This window comes from Capra hircus, chromosome 20 (genome assembly GCF_001704415.2).
Source record: "Capra hircus breed San Clemente chromosome 20, ASM170441v1, whole genome shotgun sequence".
Classification (NCBI taxonomy): Eukaryota; Metazoa; Chordata; class Mammalia; order Artiodactyla; family Bovidae; genus Capra; species Capra hircus.
The window spans coordinates 1,556,564-1,581,767 of NC_030827.1; the positions used below are offsets into that span (position 1 = coordinate 1,556,564).

The following is a 25,204-nucleotide window of genomic DNA, read 5'->3' on the forward strand; positions in this document are numbered from 1 at the left end:
GTTGAAGAGGTTTGAACTAATGACCTTTTCTTCATTTTACTTAGAGCTACAAGTAGAGAATATTGTTATCAAACCAAATAATTCTTACTAAATAAACTTAAGTGCTATTAATTTTTTTTTTCTTCCTAGCAGAGACTACTTGACTGGACAGCCAGAGATCACTTTTTACTTCTTTGATAGGACCTAGAAGCAATTACCGTATCCCCAGCATGAACTTTAATTGAGTCTCAAATCACCTCTCAGGGTTTTTTTTACATTAATACTAGCTATAGTTACTCAAGATTTAACATGTGCTTGTTACTTAGAAAGCAACAAATGTGTGAAACAGGAATGATTCAGTCAAAGAGGAAAACTGCTTACGTGTGATGGCTTTAAGTTATTTTTATATAACTGAGTTATAATTGAATCTGTTTTCAGAGCTACGAACAAGAAAAATACACTCTTCAGAGAGAAGTTGAGCTCAAGAGTCGAATGTTAGAAAGTCTGAGCTCCGAATGTGAAACTATTAAACAACAACAGAAAATGCATCTGGAGCAGTTAGAAGAAACACTGACCAGAAGCCACGGGCAGGAAGTGAATGAACTAAAGAAAAAGGTTTGGGCATCTGTGTTTTGGAACAGAATTTCATGCTCATGCAACCATTTGTAAACTTTAGATGATGAAAGACTTTCTTACTACCATCTGTGCAAAATAGCTGAGATGAGGGGTTCCATCATCTTAACGTGACCTTAGCAGTTTGTTTTAAATAACATTTTAGTAGTTAAATTGAATTATTTAATTTTAGCAACTATTTGTTAAGAAGGAGTTTCAGCTCTGATCAGCATGGCCTCCTTTAGAGAGCTTAGGATACCGATCCTTTTTCAGAAAGACTGGTTTCCTAGCCTTCACTGCGACTTGTGCTACACTTCATAATTCCACAAAGAAACCAGTAGTTTTTGGTAAATTAATGTACCTTAGAGTTGTATATTTTACAACTATAAAACGTATATTTTACAGTTTTTTTATTGAAGATAAACTAATACATATGATCAAGTTCATATACAACTCCTTAAGGGAGGTACCATTATTATCTCCATATAATATAAGAAAACCAGTGTTTAAACAGATTGAGTGAAGTTGAACAATATTATAGAGCTAGAGACTGGCAGTCAAAATTTGATTCTCTTATTTCAAAGCCTGCTTCATTGCGTTTCATGTAGCATCTTTTAAGATTTTTATGTATCTGTATCACCTATGCTGGTTAGTTAATTCTCATTAAATTGACTCTCTTTTAAATGTTCTCTAATTTTAAGTAACAATATCAATGAAATATATTATGTTTGAGCTGGTTATTTTTTTCCTCATATGCAGTAAAATATAACTATCAAAATATGCTTCATGCAGTATTTAGAATCATCTTGCTTACCACTCTGACAAATAATAATCCAGCTTATCCGAAGCTATGCAGGTTGAGACACCAATTACTGATACGGATGCTTATTTTCTTCCTCATGGATATTTTCAGTTTAGCAATAACTTTCAATACCTAAACAATAAAGTAATATAGGAAATATTGAGTCTAAAGTAAGGCCAGTTATAGAGATGGTTTTTTGGTAAAGACTAAATCATTCAAAAAATATTTTCAGTCTTTCTTATGTTCTCAGATTACTTGTACCAATAATTAGGAGTTTTACTTGCCGTCTTTCTTTCACTTATTTCTCACATTTAGTCCATCAATAAGCTCTTAAGAACTTGAGCTACAGAATATCTGTCTCAGCTACTCTGGGCTACTATCTGTCTCTGGTCTTCTCTGTAGCCCAGCTCACCGTCATCTCTCCACTACTGTCCAGGTAGCCTGTTTCCTCTGTTGCTGTCATGCCATTCATTTTCCACACAGTGACAACATGGCCAGGAGTCCAGACTTACCCTGATTATGTGTAAGGATCATTTGTGTGCTTATAAAACAAGGCATGTCACTATCTGTTAAAAGATGCATAGCTTTGGCCAGATAGGAAACCCCAGTCATCTCATTATACAGTAAGTTTGGGTCATTCAGTGATGTTTTTCAGAAGGATATACACATTTCAACATATATCAATCAGCTGAAATTTTTGTTTCACATGATAAAATTGAAAGGGGAAAAGAAATCAAAATAGAAGTCTCTTGATTTTTTAAATAGTAAACAAATATCAGGATATATTCTAGGAATGTTGAGATCCTATTCAATATAATTCAATATAGATGATAATGGTAACCCTGGACATCAAGTAAAAGACTTTTATTAACAACAAACCTTTTAGTGAATGTTAGATGTGGTGCTGAATGTTTTCACACAAGCTTTCCATGTGTGAAAAAAATGTAGTGTCTGGGAGGTACAGTTAAGCAAAACGCAGTAAGACAAGGTGTGCCTGTATTAGTTTTCCTAGACTGAAGCAATGTGACATTTTTGGAAAAGGGGTTAAATAATTTTGTTCAGTTTGATTGCCTTCCAAAATAGTTGTCCTGCAGGTACCAGAACACTTTGTACTGCAATTGTATGTTCTGATGACTTTTACTACCTTTTACTATATAAGATCGTGAATTTTCTTTTTTTTCTTTTTTTAGTTAGAAACACTGAAAGCTGAATTAGATGAAGCTCGGCTAAGTGAAAAGCAGCTGAAGCACAAAGTGGACCATCAGGAGAAACTCCTTTCTAGTAAATCAAAGGAAATGCAAATGTCTGAACGGGTACATGAAAGTGTGTCTTCAGAGACGCTGACTCTTCAAATTGAGCTGACCGAAATGGAAAATGTGAAGGTAATTTTTGTGGCATGTGTATTATGGAGTTTTCTCCTTTTTCTGGCTGTATATTTTTCATGTTTTTGTAATAATCCTTATGAGCTACTTTTAAGACTGAAATATTTTTTGGCCTAACTATGATCTAATTAAAAAATAAGTTTTTAAATGGATTCCTTCAATTAAAGTAAAGCTTTTAAGTTACATGATTATGTAAGGCAGACTTTACTTTTAGATTATTAGAACCTCTGGAAGAGTTTAGACATTTATTCTAATCCTAGTTTGTGTCATAAAAGCTCAATATAAAAGTTGGTCTGGCAGAAGTTGATTTGTTGTTCAGCTGCTCAGTTATGTCTGACTGTTGTGACCCCATGAATGGCAGCACCCTATTGTTTTGCCAAAAGTTTTCACTTTAGTCTCAGGTTCAAAGGATTTGTTAACAAACTAAGCCACTTGTTCTATACAAATAATACAAATATTTATTAGAGAATTATCTAGCTTACTTTCAATATACTAACATTAAAAGAAAAGGGAAATAGAACAGAGGATACGTCACCAAATTGGGGTTTGACCAACATCCAGACTCAAATGGTGCTGGGAAGTCCCGTGTCAGAGCACATCTGGAGTCCCAGTTGTCCCAAGGTCCCAGGCAGCATGTCCGCTACTTGGGTTAGACTTCAAAAAATTGCAGTTCAGGGTTCCTGCTTATAATCCCAGGAGAAAACTGGTATAATCATCAGTCTGACCAAATTGCAAGCCTGGTTTCATGTTAACGCTGTTTGTTTTGTGTTGTAAAACTTGGAATGTTGTTATGCCTGGGGCTTGGTTGGCCAGGGCCCCTGCAAGGTCTTGACATTCTCAAAATTCTTCCCCATCTTATCTGTGGTGCCGCAAGGCTTGCGCTCACAGCAGGCAGTCACTCACAGTCAGGGTAGTGTCCAGGCAGGCTAGAAGCAAGGTCAGAGGCCAAGACCATTTAATTTCCCTAACACCTGTCCTTCACTATCTCCCAAAGTTTTCTCAAACTCATGTCCATTGAATCAGTAATACCACCCATCCATCTCATTCTCTGTCACCCCCTTCTCCTGCCCTCAATCTTTCCCAGCATCAAGGTCTTTTCCAGTGAGTCGGCTCTTTGTGTCAGGTGTGCAAAGTATTGGAGCTTCAGCTTCAGTTCTTCCAATGATTTCCTTTAGGATTGACTGGTTTGATTTCTTTGCTGTCCAAGGGACTCTCAAGAGTCTTCTCCAACACCACGGTTCAAATGAATCAATTTTTCGGCACTCAGCCTTCTTTATGGTCCACCTCTCATATCTGTACATGACTCCTGGAAAAACTGTAGCTTCAATCATACGGACCTCTGTTGGCAAAGTAATGTCTCTGCTTTTTAATATGCTCTCTCAGTTTGTCATAGCTTTCCTTCCAAGGGGCAAACATCTTTTAATTTCATGGCTGACAGTCACCGTCCGCAGTGATTTTGCAGCCCAAAAAAATAAAATCTGCCACTATTTCCACATTTTCCCCATCTATTTGCCATGAAGTGATGGGACCAGATGCCATGATCTTCGTTTTCTGAATGTTAAGTTTTAAGCTGACTTTTTCACTCTCCTTTTTCACCTTCATCAGGGGGCTGTTTAGTTCCTCTTCACTTTCTGCCATTAGAGTGGTATCATCCGCATATCTGAGGTTGTTGATATTTTTCCTGGCAATCTTGATTCCAGCTTGTGATTCATTCAGCCTGGCATTTCAGATGGTGTACTCTGCATATAAGTTAAATAAGCAGTGTGACAATATACAGCCTTGACTTACTAATTTTGAAATTTTAAACCCATCTATTGTTCCACATCTGGTTCTAATTGCTGCTGCTTGACCTGCATGCAGGTTTCTCAGGAGGCAGGTAAGGTGGTCTGGTACCCCTTTCCAGAGTTTGTTGTGATCCATACAGTGGAAGTTGATATATGAATATAATTATTTTCATTGTAAGCTAAAATTAGCTTGAAAGTTTTAAATTCATAGAAAAGAAACAGTCTCTAGAGTCTTTCTTTGATGACTTTTTTAAAAAGTTAGTAATTAAAAAAATTTTTTTTGTTTTTTTTAATTTACTTTTTATTGAAGGATAATTGTTTTACTGAATTTTGCTGTTTTCTTTATTGTGCACTTTAATAATCTTTGACTAGCTATTAGTTTTAGTTTTGAGTGTTAACCTCTGCTGCTAGATAAACTGACAGCTGCTAACTGAAGGATTATTCAAGAGTTCCTTCTTTTTCAATTCCTGTTTAATAGACCACCCTCCAAGAAGAAGTGAATGAGCTACAGTACAGGCAAGAACAACTCGAACTTCTTAATTCTAGTTTAATGCGCCAGGTAGACCGGCTTAAAGGAGAAAAAAAAGAGCGGGAGAAAGAAGCGGTTTCTTACTACGATGCCTTAGAGGTATTGTGATTGTAGGAATACCATCTTTTCCAATTTATATAAGTTGTTTTCTTGCTAATCTTATCTCAAGTAGCTGAATTGTTTTCTCTTTTGAATTTAGAAAGCTCGTGTAGCGAATCAGGACCTTCAAGTGCAGCTAGACCAGGCCCTCCAGCAGGCCTTGGACCCTAACAGTAAAGGCAACTCTTTGTTTGCAGAGGTACATATGAACACTCCATTGATTAAGTTGGCATTTCACTTAATAAAAGCATGATTAAACATGTTATCTTTTCTAGGTGGAGGATCGAAGGGCAGCGATGGAACGTCAGCTTATCAGCATGAAGGTCAAGTATCAGTCACTGAAGAAGCAAAATGCGTTCAATAGAGAACAGATGCAAAGAATGAAGGTAAGAATTAGTATAAGATTTATTAGACCTTATTTTGTGTCAGGATGACTTGTACAGCTAATACACTTACATGATTATTTCTAGAACTACATGACCTTAGGAAGAATTTTTTTAATTGATGAGAGATCCCTTTTATATTTTATTTAAAAACATTTAATTCTGTGTAGATTTTAGTGGTATATGTAGCATCCATAGATTGATTGAGTTTGTAATTGTTACTCACTAGCCTTGAGGTTTTAATTCTTTCAGTAGCCTTGCCATTAGCTCTTTCTTTGTAATGGGAAAAATCAAGTATTAAAAAATTTTTCTGTCCTACTGTTGGCCTGGTCTCTTTCTGAGGGTAGCCCTGAAATGTCTACTCCAACTGAAACTAGCTCTCTCACCATTCTTCAGTTCTCCCACAAAGGCTTATTAACGGACTGAAGTTTGAATTTCCTTTCCTTGCAGTTTCTCAAATCAAGCATGTAAGCCCTTTTAATTTTAAGGTTTGTTGGGTATCATTTTTGTCGAACAGCTGGTAACAGAAAAGCATGTGGAAATTATATTCCAGTATCGTGCCGTTAGACTCCTGATCTGTTGTGCCTAACTCTCCTGAAGTGGTAGCACTTAATAAAAGTCTGTAGGGTTTCCTGCCTGTTTAAAGGATGATGAGATTTACCAAAGTAATAGGAAAGATCAGTGATTAAACTTTGGCATCAGATGAACTTGGGATTGAATCCTAGTCGCACTTGTTAGCTGTGTGACTTTGGACAAGTATGTTTATTTTTCCGAGCAATTAGTCACCTCATTTGTAAAATAGCAATGATAGAACTTGCCTCTTAAGAGTTGTCCTGGAGTTAAATGAAGGCACAGCAGCATGCTTACATGTTTGGCAAATAGGAAAGTGCTGATTTAATAGACAACAACTCTGTCTTTTATTTCTGAGGATTTCAGTTGTGTCGTCTGGTTTACCTCAGCTCTCCCCTATCTGGGAATTATTTCTTTGTGAATTTTCTCATATTTGCTCTTTGTTTTCTTTTTGTACTTGTTGGGCTATTGTTACTAATCTCTCACTGTTCTGCTATCCCAAACTATCTTTAGACACAGGTAGCATTCTGAATTTTTGGGGGACTGATATGTCTAGCTTCCAGTATGAAAGTGAAAAAGTGAAAGTGAAGTCGCTCAGTCATGGCTGACTCTGTGTGACCCCATGGACTTTAGCCTACCTCGCTCCTCCGTCCATGGGATTTTCCAGGCGAGAGTACTGGAGTGGGTTGCCATATCCTTCTCCAGGGGATCTTCCTGACCCAGGGATCAAACCCGGGTCTCCTGCATTGTAGGCAGATGCTTTAGCATCTGAGCCACCGGAGAAGTCCAGTATGAAGCAGGAGCAAAAAGTGGATCCTTAAAAATGTTAAAAGTCGTCTTTATCTCTTACTTATAACCATAGCTGCAACTTCATATCATTGCTATACTCAAAAATGTATTTTAACTAATTGACTCTTTTTAGAACTGCAAAAATTTCCAAAGGCAGAAAGGAATGCTAGGTTTAGGTTTTAGCTAATTTCCTTCCAACTGCCGTGCAACTCCCAAGTGGAGGTGGAATGATAATTAGGTAGGTTGATTGCTGCTCTTAAAAAATATATATTGAAGTTTGCTTCAAGACCCTTAGATTGCCCTTTACCTTTGCTTTCCATGCTTGTCCTTTGCAAAACTCACATTTGTGAATGTGAGTAGCTTAATAATTTCCCCCACTGAATACTACTGAACTTTATTAAAATTTTTGAGAAGCTGCACCAGCCCCTTGATGAGAGTGCCTATGGTGAGTACAGTACAGCGTTCTGCCAGGTTTCTCTACCACTTAACCTGGTGACTTCTTGACCACAGCCATGCAGTTCAGCTGTGTTTCACAGAAGTACAGATAATTGTTATGGACTTCAGATACCAACTCATAAGTAGTCGAAATAAGTACTAAAGAGTTATATCTGTAACTAGGCTATCTGAAATAAATATTTTCAAATTATTAGAGTATTAAACTAGACACAGCTAATTTGTTTAGCTTCTAAAATGAAGCCAAAGTAGTATAGTACAAAATATGAATTGTATCAAAAATATAGTTATCAGAATCTTCTTCCCCACTCAATTTTATGGGGGAGAATTTTTTTTTTCTTCTAGGTACAGATCGCTACATTGCTGCAAATGAAAGGGTCTCAAGCTGAATTTGAACAGCAGGAACGGTTGCTTGCCATGTTGGAGCAGAAGAATGGTGAAATTAAACATCTCTTAGGTGAAATTAGGAATCTGGAGAAATTTAAGGTATGTGTAAACACCTTTTAAAAATATAACAGTTTTTTGTTTGAATATCTTGCTACTTTTAACTTGAATGGGTTTCTTTTTTATGTAATTAATGTATAGTTTCTACTGAGATTTACCAATATTTAATTTTTTCTTTCAGTTTCTTTTTGCTTTTCAGTGGTTTGGACTACTGCTTCTTTTAATAGAGCCCCCATATTTGTTGTTGTTATTGTAAATTTTAACTCATTTATACTCAAAGCACCCATATCTTAGGTGTACAACTCAGTGAGTTTTACATACATATACCCCCTTCAATTCTTACCTAGCTCATGGTATAGAATACTTCTAGCATTCCAGAAAAGTTCTGCCATGTCCCTTTTGAGTGAGTACTCCCACCTTCTAACTTTGTACCAGCTTTACGTGTACAAATGCTCTTGAACTGCATAGAAATGCAACCATTCGTTACACACTCTTGTTTCTGTCTTATGCTCTACATTATGTCAGTGAGATCTGTCCCTCCTGTCAAGTGTTACCAGTAATTAATTATTTTTTGGTGCTTTCTACCTCTGTTTTTTGATGAATGCAAAGTAAGACTTTTGTCATATTGTCCAGTATTATGTGGCAACTGGGATTCATACAAGTCTTTAGTAAACTATTTCAAAATTTTTGAAATTCAAACCCTCAGGAAAGTTGTAAAATTATTACCGCGTACCCTTCACCCAGATTCCCCGGTTGCCAGTTTCACCACATTTGCATTTTTATTGTCTCTCTCTTTCCATGTATGTACATTATTATCTGAAACATTTGAGAGTAAGTTGCAAACCAGATATCCCTTTACCCTTAAGTTGTTACTCAGTATTGAAGTTTATCTTTTACATAACCATAGTACAGTGATCAAATCAGGAAGCTTACATTGATACATAGTTTTAGCTGAACTGCCTTTTACATTTTAGGAATTACCACTGATGTCCTTCCTAGAATACAAAAATGACCAAATGCTTTCTTTTCTAGGGTGCAATCTGTGATCATGTGTTGTATTTAATTGTCAAATCTCTTTAAAGACTCTAAAGGTCCATGTAATTAAAGATAGGAAAGATTGACGGCAGGAGGAGAAGAGGGTGGCAGTGGATGAGGTGGTTAGATGGCATCACCAATTCAATGGACGTGAGTTGGAGCAAACTCAAGGAGAAAGTGAAGAACAGGGAAGCCTGGCATGCTGCAGTCCATGGGGTTGCAAAGAGTCTGACACAACTGAGCAACTGAACAAAAACAATCTGGGACAATTCCTCAGGCTCTCTTTATCTTTTATGACTTTGACATTTTTGAGGAGTACAGCCATTTGCTTTGTAGATTCTCTCTCATTTTGGGGTGTGTGATACAAAGTCACTGATTCAGTGGACATGAATTTGAGCAAACTCTGGGAGATAGTGAAGGACAGGGACACCTGGCATGCTGCAGGCCGTGGGGTCACAAAGAGCCAGACACGACTTAGAGACTGAACAACAGCAACGTATTTTTGATGGGAGTACTCCAGGACTAGTAGTAAACTTTCTCTATGTCACATCAGATGGCACATGGTGGCTATTTGTATTGTAACAGGTGATATTAAGCTTAAGTATTTCATAGAGAGTTACTTAGGCCAGGTATATATCTATTTCCCCTTATACTTAAACATCCGTTGATGATTCTTGCCTGAAACAGGTATTACTGTGATGATTGCCAAATGATAATTTCAGTTAGAATAATGAATTAGAGCTTTTCTCCTCATTTATGTCATATAGTCTCATAAATTCTTATTTTATCCTATGGACTATAATCTATAACTTCCTTATTTACTCTGTCCCAGATTTGGCCAGTGGGGGTACTTCCTTACTCTGGCACAACAAAATATTCCTAGCCTTGGAATCAACATTTCTACAAGGAACGTAGGTTCCTTTAAACGAAGAAGGGCACTTAGAAACCAGGATCTGGGCACTGAATGTGCTTATTGCTACTGAAATGTCATCACTTCTGGATTCTTCTAGCAGACAGAACTGGAAGTCTATGTCCATACATGTAGTGTATTTATGTATGTGTTATATGCATGTTTAGGAATGTTTCATGTAAATAATTTTGTGTATTATACACACATATATATACACATACACACATAATAAAACCTTGATGTCATACTTCATGACTCCAGTTTGAGTCCAGTGCCACAGGGTTCATTGCCTACCCCGTTTTTTCCAACAGTGAAAAACCTGGCTCTTATTGTCCTCAATATATTTGCTTATTTACTCATTCTTAAAATATATATAGTTTTAAAATTATTCATTAAAGTTCAGGATTTGTTCTTTTTGTTTTTAACGTGAGGGTATATAGTCAAAATACTATGTTCAAGAGTTTTGTTGTTGCTGTTCAGTCACTAAGTCATGTCCAACTCTGCGACCGCATGAACTGCAGCATGCCAGGCTTCCCTGTCCTTCATTATCTCCCTGAGTTTACTCAGACTCACGTGCATTGAGTCAGTGATGCCATCCAACCATCTCATCCTCTGTCACCCCATTCTCCTCTTGCCCTCCATCTTTCCCACCATCAGGGTCTTTTCAGATGAGTCAGTTCTTCACCTGAGGTGGCCAAAGTATTGGAGCTTTAGCTTCAGCACCAGTTCTTCCAGTGAATATTCAAGGTTGATTTCCTTTAGGATTGACTTGATCTCCTTGCTGTCCAAGGGACCCTCAACAGTTGTCTCCAGCACCAAAGTTTGAAAGCATCAATTCCTCGGCATTCAGCCTTCTTTATGGTCCAGCTCTCACATCCGTACATGACTACTGGAAAAGCCTTAGCTTTAACTAAATGGACCTTGGTTGGCAAAGTGATGTTTCTGCTTTTTGATTCACTGTCTAGGTTTGTCATATCTTTTCTCCCAAGGAGGAAGCGTCTTTTAATTTTGTGGCTGCAGTCACCATCTGCAGTGATTTTGGAGCCATCTTTTTCATTCTCCTCTTTCACCTTCATTAAGAGGCTCTTTAGTTCCTCTTCATTTTCTGCCATTAAAGTGGTATCATCTGCATATCTGAGGTTATTGATATTTCTCCCAGCAATCTTGTTTCCAGCTTGTGCTTCATCCAGCCCTGCATTTCGTACGATGTACTCTGCATACAGTTAAATAAGCAGAGTGACAATATACAGCCTTGACGTACTCCTTTCCCTATTTGGAACCAGTCCATTGTTCCACGTGCAATTCTTACTGTTGTTTCTTGACCTGCTTACAAGTTTCTCAGGAGACAGTTAAGGTGGTCTGGTATTCCCATCTCTTCAAGAATATTCCACAGCTTGTTGTGATCTATACAGTTAAAGGATTTAGCATAGTCAATGAAGCAGAAGTAGATTTTTTTTTGGAATTGTCTTGCTTTTCCTATGATCCAGCGAATATTGACAATTTGATCTCTGGTTCCTTTGCCTTTTCTAAATCCAACTTGTACATCTGGAAGTTCTCGGTTCGTGTACTACTGAAGCCAAGCTTGAAGGATTTTGAGCATAATCTTGTTAGGATGTGAAATGAGTGCAATTGTACATGATTTGAACACTCTTCAGCATTTCCTTTCTTGGGGATTGAAGTGAAAACTGACCTTTTCCAGTTCTGTGGCCACTGCTTGAGTGCTGCACTTTCCCTTACCAGTTATGAGTGTGTTAGTCATCTGAAATAGTTAGGTTTTGTCCATCCTTGTTGAATTTATTTACTCTTTCCAGCATGTGAATCATTAATGTGGTTCTAAAGTCAAAACTGTACAGAGTTTTGCCCGTCTCCCGTTCCTTCCCCTCTGTTTACACCCACCTGTTTGGGCAGCCAGTTTGTTTCTGATTTACTCATGGCCTGTTCCTTTTTGCAAAAAGAGCAGCTTTATATGTAGGCTTTATTTTCCCTTTTTATTTCTTGGACAAAATGTGGCATAACACAGATAGTCTTTTATAGTTTACTTTTTTTTTTAAATTTTAACCTGGAAATCACTTCATCTAGTTTAGAGAGATCTTCCTAATTCACACCAACAGAGGATTCTGATGTATGGTTCTCATACATTCTCCTCTGTCTGGGTATTTAGATTATTTCCAGTATTTTGCAATTATGTACAGTGCTACAAAGTGTTATTTTGCATGTATGTGTGTTTCCTTATTATAGATGTATCATCCTGAGTAATTCCTACAGTATAATTGCTGGGTCAAAGTAAACTAGCATTGTATCATAGTGCTCATTTCTCTGTCACCTCACCAATAGAATGTATTATTTTTTTAATTTTTGCTGCGTTGATAGATAAGAAATGGTATCTCAGTGTAGTCTTAATTTCTATTTTTGTAATAATAAGTGAATTTTAGCATGTTTTCATAGGTGTATTTACTTGCATGGGTACATAGAGAAACTGACACGTGTTTTCTAGTGTTTGTACGGTTTCACATTTTACATTTAGAGACCTGATCTCGATTGAAGTTTATTCATGTGTATAGGGTGAGGTATAAATCTAATTTTACCTTTTCCAAATAATTAGCCAGTTGTCCCAACATCATTTATTTAAAAGTCAGTCTTGATAGCAGTGATTTAACATAACATCTTTATCATATATCAAATTTTCATATATGCCTGAGTCTGTTTCTGGACTTTCCATTCTATTCGACTGGCCTACTTTTCTGCACATCAGTGCCATACTTTTAATTTAGAGGTTTTATAGTTATGTTTCATCTGATAAGGCTCTTCTCCCACCATAGCTTTTCTTTCTCAGCATTTTTTCTGTCCTTTCATGTTTGTTTTTCCCTATGAACATCTTGTCTAGCTCAAGAAGAAAAGTTTGTTGGCATTTTTATTAGGATTGCATTGAATTTATAAATTAACTTAGGGAGCACAGATATCTATCTTCTCACTAAAGAACTAATCACAGTTTATAAATGACAAACTTTGTAAACGTTAATAATGTCAACATTCTAAATTGTAGCTATTATTATAAAATTAGCTATTAGTGTGAAATTTTAAGTTTATATAATTTTATTTCTCTTACAAGAACTGTTGAAAGGACTGCAATTTTGGTTGAACTTGAAAAACATCAGTTGATAGGTGTATGTGGCTCACCAGTAGAATCTGCACTATACTTTGAAAATTATGGCTTTAAATTAAGGGCTTTTACCTGCAATCTCTGAATTTGTTTACATATTTTTAAGCAAATTTACATTTTTTTCCTTAGAGAAGTTGTACAGAGATTCTTTCAGAATCTCAGAAGAGCGGGCACCGAAAATAACTTTACGGATTTCCACTCTTTTTCATATTTTTGTTACCTATGGCTGTTTCATAAGGCTGGAATTAAGGGTTTGGGATTGGGATGGAAACTGGCCTTTTCCGGTCCTGTGGCCACTGCTGAGTTTTGCAGATTTGCTGGCATATTGAGTGCTGCACTTTCCCAGTGAGTATTTGTTTCTTCCATATTGAAAGCCAGGAGAGAGGAAGCAGAGGGAGCACAGGTGTGATTAGAAGCATAGGCTCCGGAGACAGAGCTGCGCTCAGATCCCCGCTTGCCAGCGTGCTTGCCTGTAGTGTCGTGAGGCAGCTCCCTCGTCTCTAAGAGAGGAGCACTCCTTCTCATGCCTGCTTCAGAAGGGGGGTGAGTTACATGGATACTGCTTAACATGGCGCCTGCCGTATGATAAGCATTCAGTAGAGATAACTGGGGTCGCGAAGAGTCGGACACAACTGAGCGACTTCACTTTCAGCTTTCACTTTCACCCATTGGAGAAGGAAATGGCAACCCACTCCATTGTTCTTGCCTGGAGAATCCCAGGGACGGGAGAGCCTGGTGGGCTGCCATCTATGGGGTTGCACAGAGTCGGACACGACTGAAGCAACTTAGCAGCAGCAGCAGCAGAGGTAACTGACATTAATAAACCTATGCTAACCTAATTTATTATCTAAGTAGTAAGAATTTTGTTTTCTTTAGAGTTTATATGAAAGTATGGAACCTAAGCCTTCAGCCAACTCTGTTGCTCTGGAAGATGACACCTATTACACAGATTTACTTCAAATAAAGCTTGACAACTTAAAGTAAGTGTTGGGTGCTTAGAAAGACAGAGACTCTGTTCCCTTGCTTCTAATAAGTGGTAGTAGTTTTGTCTTTACGTTGCCAAAAGAAAGTTCTAGAAAAGAACAACAACAAAAATACCTCTGTGCAGCAAATGATATTTATTCGATATAATTATTACTGGTTATTGAAGAAAAATACTTTCAATGAATAATTAAATGTTTTTAGTTTTTTGTTTTTCTTAAAGCCTTTCAAATTAGCAAGTATAAAGAACTTTAGAAAATGTTCTTATAACCTAATTTTTTAAAGAATAAATATCATGTAATTTAAAACTTAAAGGAGTTTATTTATACATGTGGAAAGTATGCCCCTCTGTGTCCATTTCCTTTGAAAAATGCATGAGATTTTTTAATTTGAAACTGCTATTGTTAAATCTTATTTTGCTTAGTGTTTCTTTGTTACTAAAAAACACCAGTTGGATACAACTTAGCAACTAAACAAATAGTTTGTACTAAAAACTATGTATTTTATGTGTTATGTTAATATTCCTTGGTTCTCTCTCTCTCTCTTTTTTTTTTTTTAATGTAGCAAAGAAAGTGAAAGCATTAAAGGTGAATTGTCCATCCAGCGAATGAAAGCATTACTTGAGAGCCAGCGGGCTCTGGATATTGAGCGGAAACTTTTTTTAAATGAAAGGCACCTCCAGCTTTCCCGAAGTGAAAATATGAAACTGAGAGCTAAATTAGATGAACTAAAACTGAAGTATGAACCTGAAGGTATGAATGTATCATATATTTTGTCTTTTATATCATGAGAAGCTCTGAGAAATCATATCAAATTTTTTTCTTTCTACAGCTTTATGGAAACCTCATTGCAGACTAATTTGTGACTATGTATCTATATTTAATAAAATAAATGTATTGCTACAGAATTTGTAGGAAAGAGAACTGTGTACTGGATGTGCGTGAATAAAATGAGTATTCCTTAACATTTGAGCCTTTTCCATTTAAGATTGCAGCATCTTATGTAATACCAAAGAGTTCAGTTTTGTTGAGGCAACTGATGTTTAAGAGCTATATTAGTTAATAGTAATTGTTCATAGAAAACCTAAAATAATGGAGTCTAAGAATGTGATGGTTCTTAGGCCAAACAAAGTTCTGCTACATGTTCTAGGTTATAGACTTTCAGCCATTTTTGCCCCTGCACCATTCACATGCCTACAACTCTTCATCATTATTTCAGGGACAGGAGTGATTCTCAACAGTAGGGGGCAGATTGTCAGCAATAATAAGGTTTCTTTATAGTTTAAAAAGGTTTCTCTTTCTCTCATCTTTTTCCCCTTCTCTAGTTAATAGACTGTCCTGATTAAGAGTTATCCACTTCAAATTTCAAAAGTCTGCTGAGCTAAACAGCGCAGCCAGGAGGAAGTATAGTGAATATTGATGGTGTGGATTTCAAAGAAGCAGTGCAAGAGAAAGGAAAAATAATGATTTAAAAACAATAGTGTAGAGCAGGAACACTAGCCCCACAGTCAGCTGTGGTTTCTGCAACTTAATTAATATTTTGTTTTTGAAAATGAAGGACATGTTAGTTTTGGAAAACAGAAAAAGTATTAGAATGATTATTCTGTGACTGTATATCTCGACCTGCATAAGAGATAGAATGATATTATGTTAATCTTTATAACATACTACTGCTGCTAAGTCACGTCAGTCGTGTCCGACTCTGTGCAACCCCAGAAACAGCAGCCCACCAGGCTCCCTCGTCCCTGGGATTCTCCAGGCAAGAACACTGGAGTGAGTTGCCATTTCCTTCTCCAATGCATGAAAGTGACAAGTGAAAGTAAAGTCGCTCAGTCGTGTCTGACCCTCAGCGAACCCGTGGACTACAGCCTTCCAGGCTCCTCCGTCCATGGGATTTTCCAGGCAAGAGGACTGGAGTGGGGTGCCATTGCCTTCTCCGATAACACACTGCTGAGTGTTCCTCAATTAGTGCTTTTAATTCCATTTTATACATTACAAAAACATAGCCTGTGTTTTCGATTAAGTGTAAAAGCATATAGCAGTTACCACAGTGCTTTGTACTTAGTAGTTGATCAGTAAATGATTATTATTCAAGCTTTAAAAAAAGTAAGAAAACAATGCTCAGAGAGGTTAAGTACTTTTCCAAGGTCACTCAGCTGCTGAGTGTTGTTAGCACTAGGATTTGTACCTGGATTACTTGACTCTTATGCACTATATCCTTTCTAATTTCCATGCTGAAGCCCCATGCAACTTTTATAATAACCCTCAGTTCAGTCAGTTAGTTCAGTCGCTCAGTCGTGTCCAACTCTTTGCAACCCCATGGACTACAGCACACCAGGCCTCCCTGTCCATCACCAACTAGTGGAGTTTACTCAAACTCATGTCCATTGAGTCGGTGATGCCATCCAATTGTCTCATTCCCTGTCGTCCCCTTCTCCTGCCTTCAGTCTTTCCCAGCATCAGGGTCTTTTCAATTGAGTCCGTTCTTCACATCAAGTGGCCAAAGTATTGGAGTTTCAGCTTCAGCATCAGTCCTTCCAATGAATATTCAGGACTGATTTCCTTTAGAATGGACTGGTTGGATCTCCTTGCAGTCCAAGGGACTCTCAAGAGTCTTCTCCAACACCACAGTTCAAATGCATCAGTTCCTCAGCACTCAGCTTTCTTTATAGTCCAGCTCTCACATCCATACATGACTACTGGAAAAACCCTAGCTTTGACTAGATGGACCTTTGCTGGCAAAGTAATGTCTCTGCTTTTTAATAAGTTGTCTAGGTTTGTCATAGCTTTTCTTCCAAGTAGCAAGCGTCTTTTAATTTCATGGCTGCAGTCACCATCTGCAGTGATTTTGGAGCCCAAAGTCTGACATTGTTTCCACTGTTTCCCCAGATGCCATGATCTTAGTGTTTTGAATGTTGGGTTTTAAGCCAGTGTTTTCACTCTCCTTTTTCACTGTCATCAAGAGGCTCTTTAGTTCTCGCTTTCTGCCATAAGGGTGGTGTCATCTGCATATCTGAGGTTGTTGATATTTCTCCCGGCAATCTTGATTCCAGCTTGTGCTTCATCCAGCCCAGCATTTCTTATGATGTACTCAGCATATACGTTAAATAAGCAGAGTGACAATATACAGCCTTGTCATACTCCTTTTCCTATTTGGAACCAGTCTGTTGTTCCATGTTCAGTTCTAACTGTTGCTTCTTGACCTGCATACAGATTTCTCAAGAGGCAGGTCAGGTATTCCCATGTCTTTAAGAATTTTCCATAGTTCGTTGTGATCCACGCAGTCAAAGGCCTTGGCATAGTCAATAAAGCAGAAGTAGGTATTTTTCTGGAACTCTCTTGCTTTTTCGATGATCCAGTGGATGTTGGCAATTTGATCTCAGGTTCCTCTGCCTTTTTTAAATCCAGCTTGAACATCTGGAAGTTCATAGTTCATGTACTATTGAAACCTGGCTTGGAGAATTTTGAGCATTACTTACTTTGCTAGCATGTGAGATGAGTGCAATTGTGTGGTAGTTTGAGCATTCTTTGGCATTGCCTTTCTTTGGGATTGAAATGAAAACTGACCTGTTCCAGTCCTGTGGCCACTGCTGAGTTTTCCAAATTTGCTGGCATATTGAGTGCTGCACTTCACAGCATCATCTTTTAGGATTCGAAATAGCTCAACTGGAATTCCATCACCTCCACTATCTTTATTCATAGTGTTGCTTCTTAAGGCCCACTTGACTTCGCATTCCAGGTTGTCTGGCTCTAGGTGAGTGATCACACCATTGTGATTATCTGGGTCATGAAGATCTTTTTTGTATGCCTAGAAGAGAACATTTAAGTGTTCATTCCTATGGTCAAACATATTGAGGTCCCAAGGAAAATTTATAGCCAGATAACCTTGCAAAGATACAGTTAATGGAATCCATAAAAAAGAAAGAATTAAAGACAGTGTATTTCAGTAACCAGATGAATAGTTTTTAAAGAAACAGGAGTGGAAAACAAAGGAAAATAAACATATTTATAGCTAGTTCTGCCTTATGTTGATTGTGTCTTTGATATATTGACTAGATACATTTTTTAATTGTTTTTATTCTCAGAGAAAATTGAAGTGCCTGTACTCAAAAAGAGACGTGAGGTCCTGCCTGTGGATATAACCGCCCCTAATGGTATATGTGCCACCAATGATGATGGGAAAGAAGTTTATAGATTATCACCACAGAAAGAGGAGGCACAATCCTATTCTAACGGTTTGGAAGATAACAACTTGCAGCTGGAAAAGACAGTTTCTGTAAACACATCAGGAGTCATTCTCTCTCCTTACAAAAATCTGCCCATGGATGTTCAGCCAAGAAAGGAAAAGAAGTGTGTGAAACTTATAGGAGTTCCAGCTGACTCAGAAGCCTTAAGTGAAAGAAGTGGAAACACCCCTAACTCTCCCAGGTCAGTGTCTTTCCTTCAAGGCAGGGAGCAGCCCTCTCCATCTCGCCTCTATCGCTGCATGAACTGTGCTATCTGTTTCTTAATCTATTTTCTTAGTATTGTATGCAGTATAATTCCCCAGTTTCATCTACGTACCTTCCAATTTTCTAAAACTTTAAGAAAGACTTAAGATGATTGCCTGGGGAAAAGACTCCTGAATAAGGGAATTATTTTAAACAGTAACACTTTTCTGTGTCACGAGTCTAGTACATCTCTGAATGTTTTGTTGTTTTGAATAAATGTAGTTATTTTTTTCCCGGTTCAGGAGTGACCTGAAAGAAAAATTACCTTACCTCCTAAAAGGGCTTTCCAATTAGTACTAAGAAATTTCAGCCTTCCAAAAAACTGTTAGGTGAAATTTTTTTATGGCTTTTGAAATTGTTTATTCTAATCCTTCAAGCATGTGCTTTAATACCTATTCTGACATTTTAAAATATCAAAGGTAACTCGTTTTCAATTTACACCCAAACTTCAAAGCCTCTAGTTTCTGCATAATTGAGTTTGTGACTAAAAGAGAAGGTGTCAGACATACATGTCTGTAGCAATTAACATTTAAAAAAAAATTAAAATAATAGAGGCCAGAAAGAAGGTAAGAGAAAGTGAGTGGAAGGGAAAGGTAGGTACAGTGACTGAGGTTAGGGTGGTGTAAAAACACATTCTTGATGTGTGTAGCAGGGCCAAGTGTGGGCAAAAAAGAAGTGAATGAGGAAAATGGAGAAGGTAAAAAAGGATGATAAAAGATGAAGGATATCTTTATGCAGTGGAATGATAGTGGAATTAAAATAAATAGACATTTTAAAAATTAAGCATATTGGCATGAAAATAGTTAGCTGGGATTGTCTGCAATGAAAGGAGATCTTTAAGGTGCTATTATATCTTTAAGGTACTACATCAGTCTTAATGGAGACATACAAATAAGACATTTTACATTTTACTAAATGTAGTATTTAACAATGAAAGCATTTCAACAGTATTGCAGCTTTTATTGTTAATTGGAGTAATGTATTACTCCATTTCTTGAATTTTTATGTAATAGCATTATAACCTATAAGTCACTTGAACTAAAAGCTTAATATTCTCAAGGAAAAAGTTACCTTTAAATGAATGCTATCTGACACATGGTTTCGACTAATTGTGAATTGAATTCAACAAGTTATGCTTGTGTATATGTGATTCATTGTGTATGTGTGCTTGACCATTGTATATTTCTGGAGGTGAATTTCTAGAATTGATCAGTGCAAATCTTACTCTCTATGTTGTCTTCATTTCTTCTGCTGCTTTCTTTTGCTTAATAAAAATTATTCAAGCAAATGTTCAGCTACTTATTTGACTCAAATAGCACGTTGAAATTTTTTGTCTTGCTAGTTAAACAAAAACAAAATAACAAAACGTTTGTGTGTGTGTGAGTCCATCTGCTAACTTCAAATGTTTCCAGCCTTTTGCCCTCTGCATGATTAATTTAGACACACAATCCTATGATAATATTATAATAATAAACATGGCTTCTATTAGGAGATTCACTCTTGCATGCTTTATGAATTTAATTGATTCTCTTGCTATAATAAAGTATCTGTATAGGCCCTTTAAAATATTTCTTCATTATTTTTTTCTTAAACTATTGTTTTGCCAGTTGAAATTTGAGTTTTATAATGGGATATTTAGATCTATTCATGCAGCCCAGGATTCCTTGTTAATTTTTATCTTGCATTTGCCTTTTGTTGAGTCATGTTAACATTGATATAGTGCTTTAGCATTAAACCAGAGAAGGTGATGGCACCGCACCCCAGTACTCTTGCCTGGAAGATCCCATGGACGGAGGAGCCTGGTAGGCTGCAGTCCATGGGGTCGCGAAGAGTCAGACACAACTGAGCGACTTCACTTTCACTTTTCACTTTCATACATTGGAGAGGGAAATGGCACCCCACTCCAGTCTTCCTGCCTGGAGAATCCCAGGGACGGGGGAGCCTGGTGGTCTGCCATCTATGGGGTCACACAGAGTTGGACACGATTGAAGCGACTTAGCAGCAGCAGCGTTAAACATTTTTTGTTAGATATGTTTATCACGATCAGTTCAGTTAAGTCGCTCAGACGTGTCCGACTCTTTGCGACCCCATGAATCGCAGCACGCCAGGCCTCCCTGTCCATCACCAACTCCCAGAGTTCACTCAGACTCAGGTCCATCGAGTCCGTGATGCCATCCAGCCATCTGATCCTCTGTTTTCCCCTTCTCCTCCTGCCCCCAATCCCTCCCAGCATCAGAGTCTTTTCCAATGAGTCAACTCTTCTCATGAGGTGGCCAAAGTGCTGGAGTTTCAGCTTTAGCATCATTCCCTCCAAAGAAATCCCAGGGTTGATATCCTTCAGAATGGACTGGTTGGATCTCCTTGCAGTCCAAGGGACTCTCAAGAGTCTTCTCCAACACCACAGTTCAAAAGCATCAATTCTTTGGTGCTCAGCCTTCTTCACAGTCCAACTGTCACATCCATACATGACCACAGGAAAAACCATAGCCTTGACTAGATGGACCTTAGTCAGCAAAGTAATGTCTCTGCTTTTGAATATGCTATCTAGATTGGTCATAACTTTTCTCCCAAGGAGTTAGCGTCTCTTAGTTTGATCACTGCAGTCACCATCTGCAGTGATTTTGGAGCCCCCCAAAATAAAGTCTGACACTGTTTCCACTGTTTCTCCATCTATTTCCCATGAAGTAATGGGACCGGATGCCATAATCTTCGTTTTCTGAATGTTGAGCTTTAAGCCAACTTTTTCACTCTCCACTTTGATCAAGAGGCTTTTTAGTTCCTCTTCACTTTCTGCCATAAGGGTGGTGTCATCTGCATATCTTTTATTAATATTTCTCCCAGCAATCTTGATTCCAGCTTGTGTTTCTTCCAGTACAGCGTTTCTCATGATGTACTCTGCATAGAAGTTAAATAAGCAGGGTGACAATATACAGCCTTGACAGACTCCTTTTCCTATTTGGAACCAGTCTGTCGTTCCATGTCCAGTTCTAACTGTTGCTTCCTGACCTGCATACAGATTTCTCAAGAGGCAGGTCAGGTGGTCTGGTATTTCTACCTCTTTCAGAATTTTCCACAGTTTATTGTGATCCACACGGTCAAAGGCTTTGGCATAGTCAATAAAGCAAAAATAGATGTTTTTCTGGAACTCTTGCTTTTTCCATGATCCAGCAGATGTTGGCAATTGGATCTCTGGTTCCTCTGCCTTTCCTAAATCCAGCTTGAACATCTGGAAGTTCACAGTTCACATATTGCTGAAGCCTGGCTTGGAGAATTTTGGGCATTACTTTACTAGCATGTGAGATGAGTGCAATTGTGTGGTAGTTTGAGCATTCTTTGGCATTGCCTTTCTTTGGGATTGAAGTGAAAACTGACCTTTTCCAGTCCTGTGGCCACTGCTGAGTTTTCCAAATTTGCTGGCATATTGAGTTCAGCACTTTCACAGCATCATCTTTCAGGATTTGAAATAGCTCAACTGGAATTCCATCACCTCCACTAGCTTTGTTCGTAGTGATGCTTTCTAAGGCCCACTTGACTTCACATTCCAGGATGTCTGGCTCTAGATGAGTGATCACACCATCATGATTATCTGGGTCGTGAAGATCTTTTTTGTACAGTTATTCTGTGTATTCATGCCACCTCCTCTTAATATCTTCTGCTTCTGTTAGGTCCATACTATTTCTCTCCTTTATCGAGCCCATCTTTGCATGAAATGTTCCCTTGGTATCTCTGATTTTCTTGAAGAGATCTCTAGTCTTTCCCATTCTGTTCTTTTCCTCTATTTCTTTGCATTGATCACTGAAGAAGGCTTTTTTATCTCTTCTTGCTATTCTTGGGAACTCTGCATTCAGATGCTTATATCTTTCCTTTTCTCCTTTACTTTTCACTTCTCTTCTTTTCACAGCTATTTGTAAGGCCTCCCCAGACAGCCATTTTGCTTTTTGGCATTTCTTTTCCATGGGGATGGTCTTGATCCCTGTCTCCTGTACAGTGTCACAAACCTCATTCCATAGTTCATCAGGCACTCTGCCAGATCTAGGCCCTTAAATCTATTTCTCACTTCTACTGTATAATTGTTAGGGATTTGATTTAGGTCATACCTGAATGGTCTAGCGGTTTTCCCTACTTTCTTCAATTTGAGTCTGAATTTGGTAATAAGGAGTTCATGATGTGAGCCACAGTCAGCTTCTGGTCTTGTTTTTGCTGACTGTATAGAGCTTTTCCATCTTTGGCTGCAAAGAATATAATCAATCTGATTTTGGTATTGACCATCTGGTGATGTCCATGTGTAGAGTCTTCTCTTGTGTTGTTGGAAGAGGGTGTTTGCTATGACCAGTGCATTTTCTCAGCAAAACTCTATTAGTCTTTGCTCTGCTTCATTCCGCATTCCAAAGCCAAATTTGCCTGTTACTCCAGGTGTTTCTTGACTTCCTACTTTTGCATTTCAGTCCCCTATAATGAAAAGGACATCTTTTTTGGGTGTTAGTTCTAAAAGGTCTTGTAGGTCTTCATAAAACCGTTCAACTTCAGTTTCTTCAGCATTACTGGTTGGGGCATAGACTTGGATAACTGTGATATTGAATGGATTGCCTTGGAGACGAACAGAGATCATTCTGTCGTTTTTGAGATTGCATCCAAGTACTGCATTTCAGACTCTTTTGTTTACCATGATGGCTACTCTGTTTCTTCTGAGGGATTCCTGCCCACAGTAGTAGATATAATGGTCATCTGAGTTAAATTCACCCATTCCAGTCCATTTTAGTTCGCTGATTCCTAGAATGTCGACGTTTACCCTTGCCATCTCTTGTTTGACCACTTCCAATTTGCCTTGATTCATGGACCTGACATTCCAGGTTCCTATGCAATATTGGTCTTTACAGCATCGGACCTTGCTTCAAGAAAATAGAAGTCACATCCACAGCTGTGTATTGTTTTTGCTTTGGCTCCATCCCTTCATTCTTTCTGGAGTTATTTCTCCATGGATCTCTAGTAGTGTGTTGGGCATCTACTGACCTGGGGAGTTCCTCTTTCAGTATCCTATCATTTTGCCTTTTCATACTGTTCATGGTGTTTTTAAGGCAGGAATACTGAAGTGGTTTGTCATTCCCTTCTCCAGTGGACCACATTCTTTCAGACCTCTCCACCATGACCCACCTGTCTTGGGTTGCCCCATGGGCATGGCTTAGTTTCATTGAGTTAGACAAGGCTGTGGTCCTAGTGTGATTAGATTGACTAGTTTTCTGTGAGTATGGTTTCAGTGTGTCTGCCCTCTGATGCCCTCTTGCAATACCTACCATCTTACTTAGGTTTCTCTTACCTTGGGCGTGGTTCACGGCTGCTCCAGCAAAGTGCATCCGCTGCTCCTTACCTTGGACGAAGGGTATCTCCTCACCACCACCCTTCCTGATCTTCAACGTGGGATAGCTCCTCTAGGCCCTCCTGCACCCACGCAGCCACAGCTCCTTGGGCGCGGGGTGGCTCCTCCCAGCCGCCCCTGACCTCGGACACAGGGTATCATTATATTTTAATTCTTTATTTTAGACTTTGCCATGACTTTTTATCAGCCTTAAAGATATTTCTTTAGACATTTGAAAAATTAAGCCTATTGATAGAAAATGTTTTTAGTGAGGCAGTGATTTAGTTTTTTTTTAATTGTATTGGAATCAACTGTAATTTTTCTTCTTAAATACCTTAAAAAAAATCACCTTGTCTCATTAAGAGATCCATTATACTATATAGGATTGTTTCTTCTTTAATTTTTCCTGACCACATTTGAATTCAGAGTGGATGCTTTAATGCCTGTAGGTTAGCTGCTGAATCAAGGCCTCAAAGAGAAGTTAAACAAGGGAAAGAAACCGCAAGCAAACTGGAAAAAGCAGCTTGTAAGAAATCACACCCTATTGTATACGTATCCTCCAAGTCAACTCCAGAGACCCAGTGCCCTCAGCAGTAAAGACTTTTCCTTCATGAGAATAAGGTACCACTCGCCCCAAAGATTGCTCTGAAGCTTAGAGATTGCCTTTATCTGAGGGTACCTTCTTGCAGCCTATTTTCCTTCTACTCATTGTTCCAGGAACTGGTATTTTCATGCTTTGACCAAACATTCAAAATGTGATTGTGATTCTAACCAGGAGAGTTCCTTAAGTGAAGAACTGTGAATCACAGTGAATAGACTATTAACTGAAGGAAAGTGTTATTATAAATCTATTGGATGCATTGTATATAGATTATTAAAGTACCTTCAGAGACATATATACTTGAAAAGAGAACACATTATATTTTCCTATATACATTTTTATGAACGTAGTTTTCCACTATATTGTGAAAATAGAAAACTTTGTTTAAAAATATATTGTAACTAGATTTTGTCAGTGTTTAAAGCATATATGTTCATCTTTGTATTCATCTACATGATTTAAGTTTTATTTCGATTACATGAAAAATACAATTTTGAAATTTAAAATAAAGCTGCTATAATTTATCTCCTTTTTGTTTTTTTTATTCTGCATAGATTATAGTGTGTTATCAAAGCAAATAAAAGAAAAATGAAACCAGGGATTCTTAACTCCCTGGTACATACAATTTTTGTGTATATATATATATATATACATATATATATATATGAACACACACATAATATATATTTTCAATTCTAAACCTTCCAAATAAAGACTTTTTTCCTGTAAGTGATTATAGCCTGGTCTGTAACTTAATTTCATGTATACATTCGGTGGTATATTAGTTGAGAGAAGAGAGATTTATTTTAAGGAATTGTGTTTTGCAAATAAGGAGGCTGACAAGTCCAG

At 37.8% G+C, this 25,204-nt stretch overlaps 1 protein-coding gene across 6 annotated transcripts in view; it reads left to right on the top strand.

Moving 5' to 3' along the window:
- SPDL1 (spindle apparatus coiled-coil protein 1) overlaps nt 1–24,879 on the top strand; it is a 32,933-nt gene extending 8,054 nt beyond the window's left edge. For 3 of the 6 annotated variants that reach the window (XM_018065755.1, XM_018065756.1, XM_018065757.1), the window contains exons 3-11: nt 418–594; nt 2,584–2,775; nt 5,038–5,187; nt 5,288–5,386; nt 5,463–5,573; nt 7,728–7,868; nt 13,808–13,911; nt 14,477–14,664; nt 17,997–19,714. In XM_018065755.1, coding sequence (XP_017921244.1) covers nt 418–594; nt 2,584–2,775; nt 5,038–5,187; nt 5,288–5,386; nt 5,463–5,573; nt 7,728–7,868; nt 13,808–13,911; nt 14,477–14,664; nt 17,997–18,508 — 1,674 coding nt within the window. In that variant the 3' untranslated portion in view covers nt 18,509–19,714. Of the gene's footprint in view, nt 1–417; nt 595–2,583; nt 2,776–5,037; nt 5,188–5,287; nt 5,387–5,462; nt 5,574–7,727; nt 7,869–13,807; nt 13,912–14,476; nt 14,665–17,996; nt 19,715–24,203 lie in introns of those variants that run through there. The other 3 variants (XM_005694511.3, XM_005694512.3, XM_018065754.1) reach the window with 2 other exon arrangements.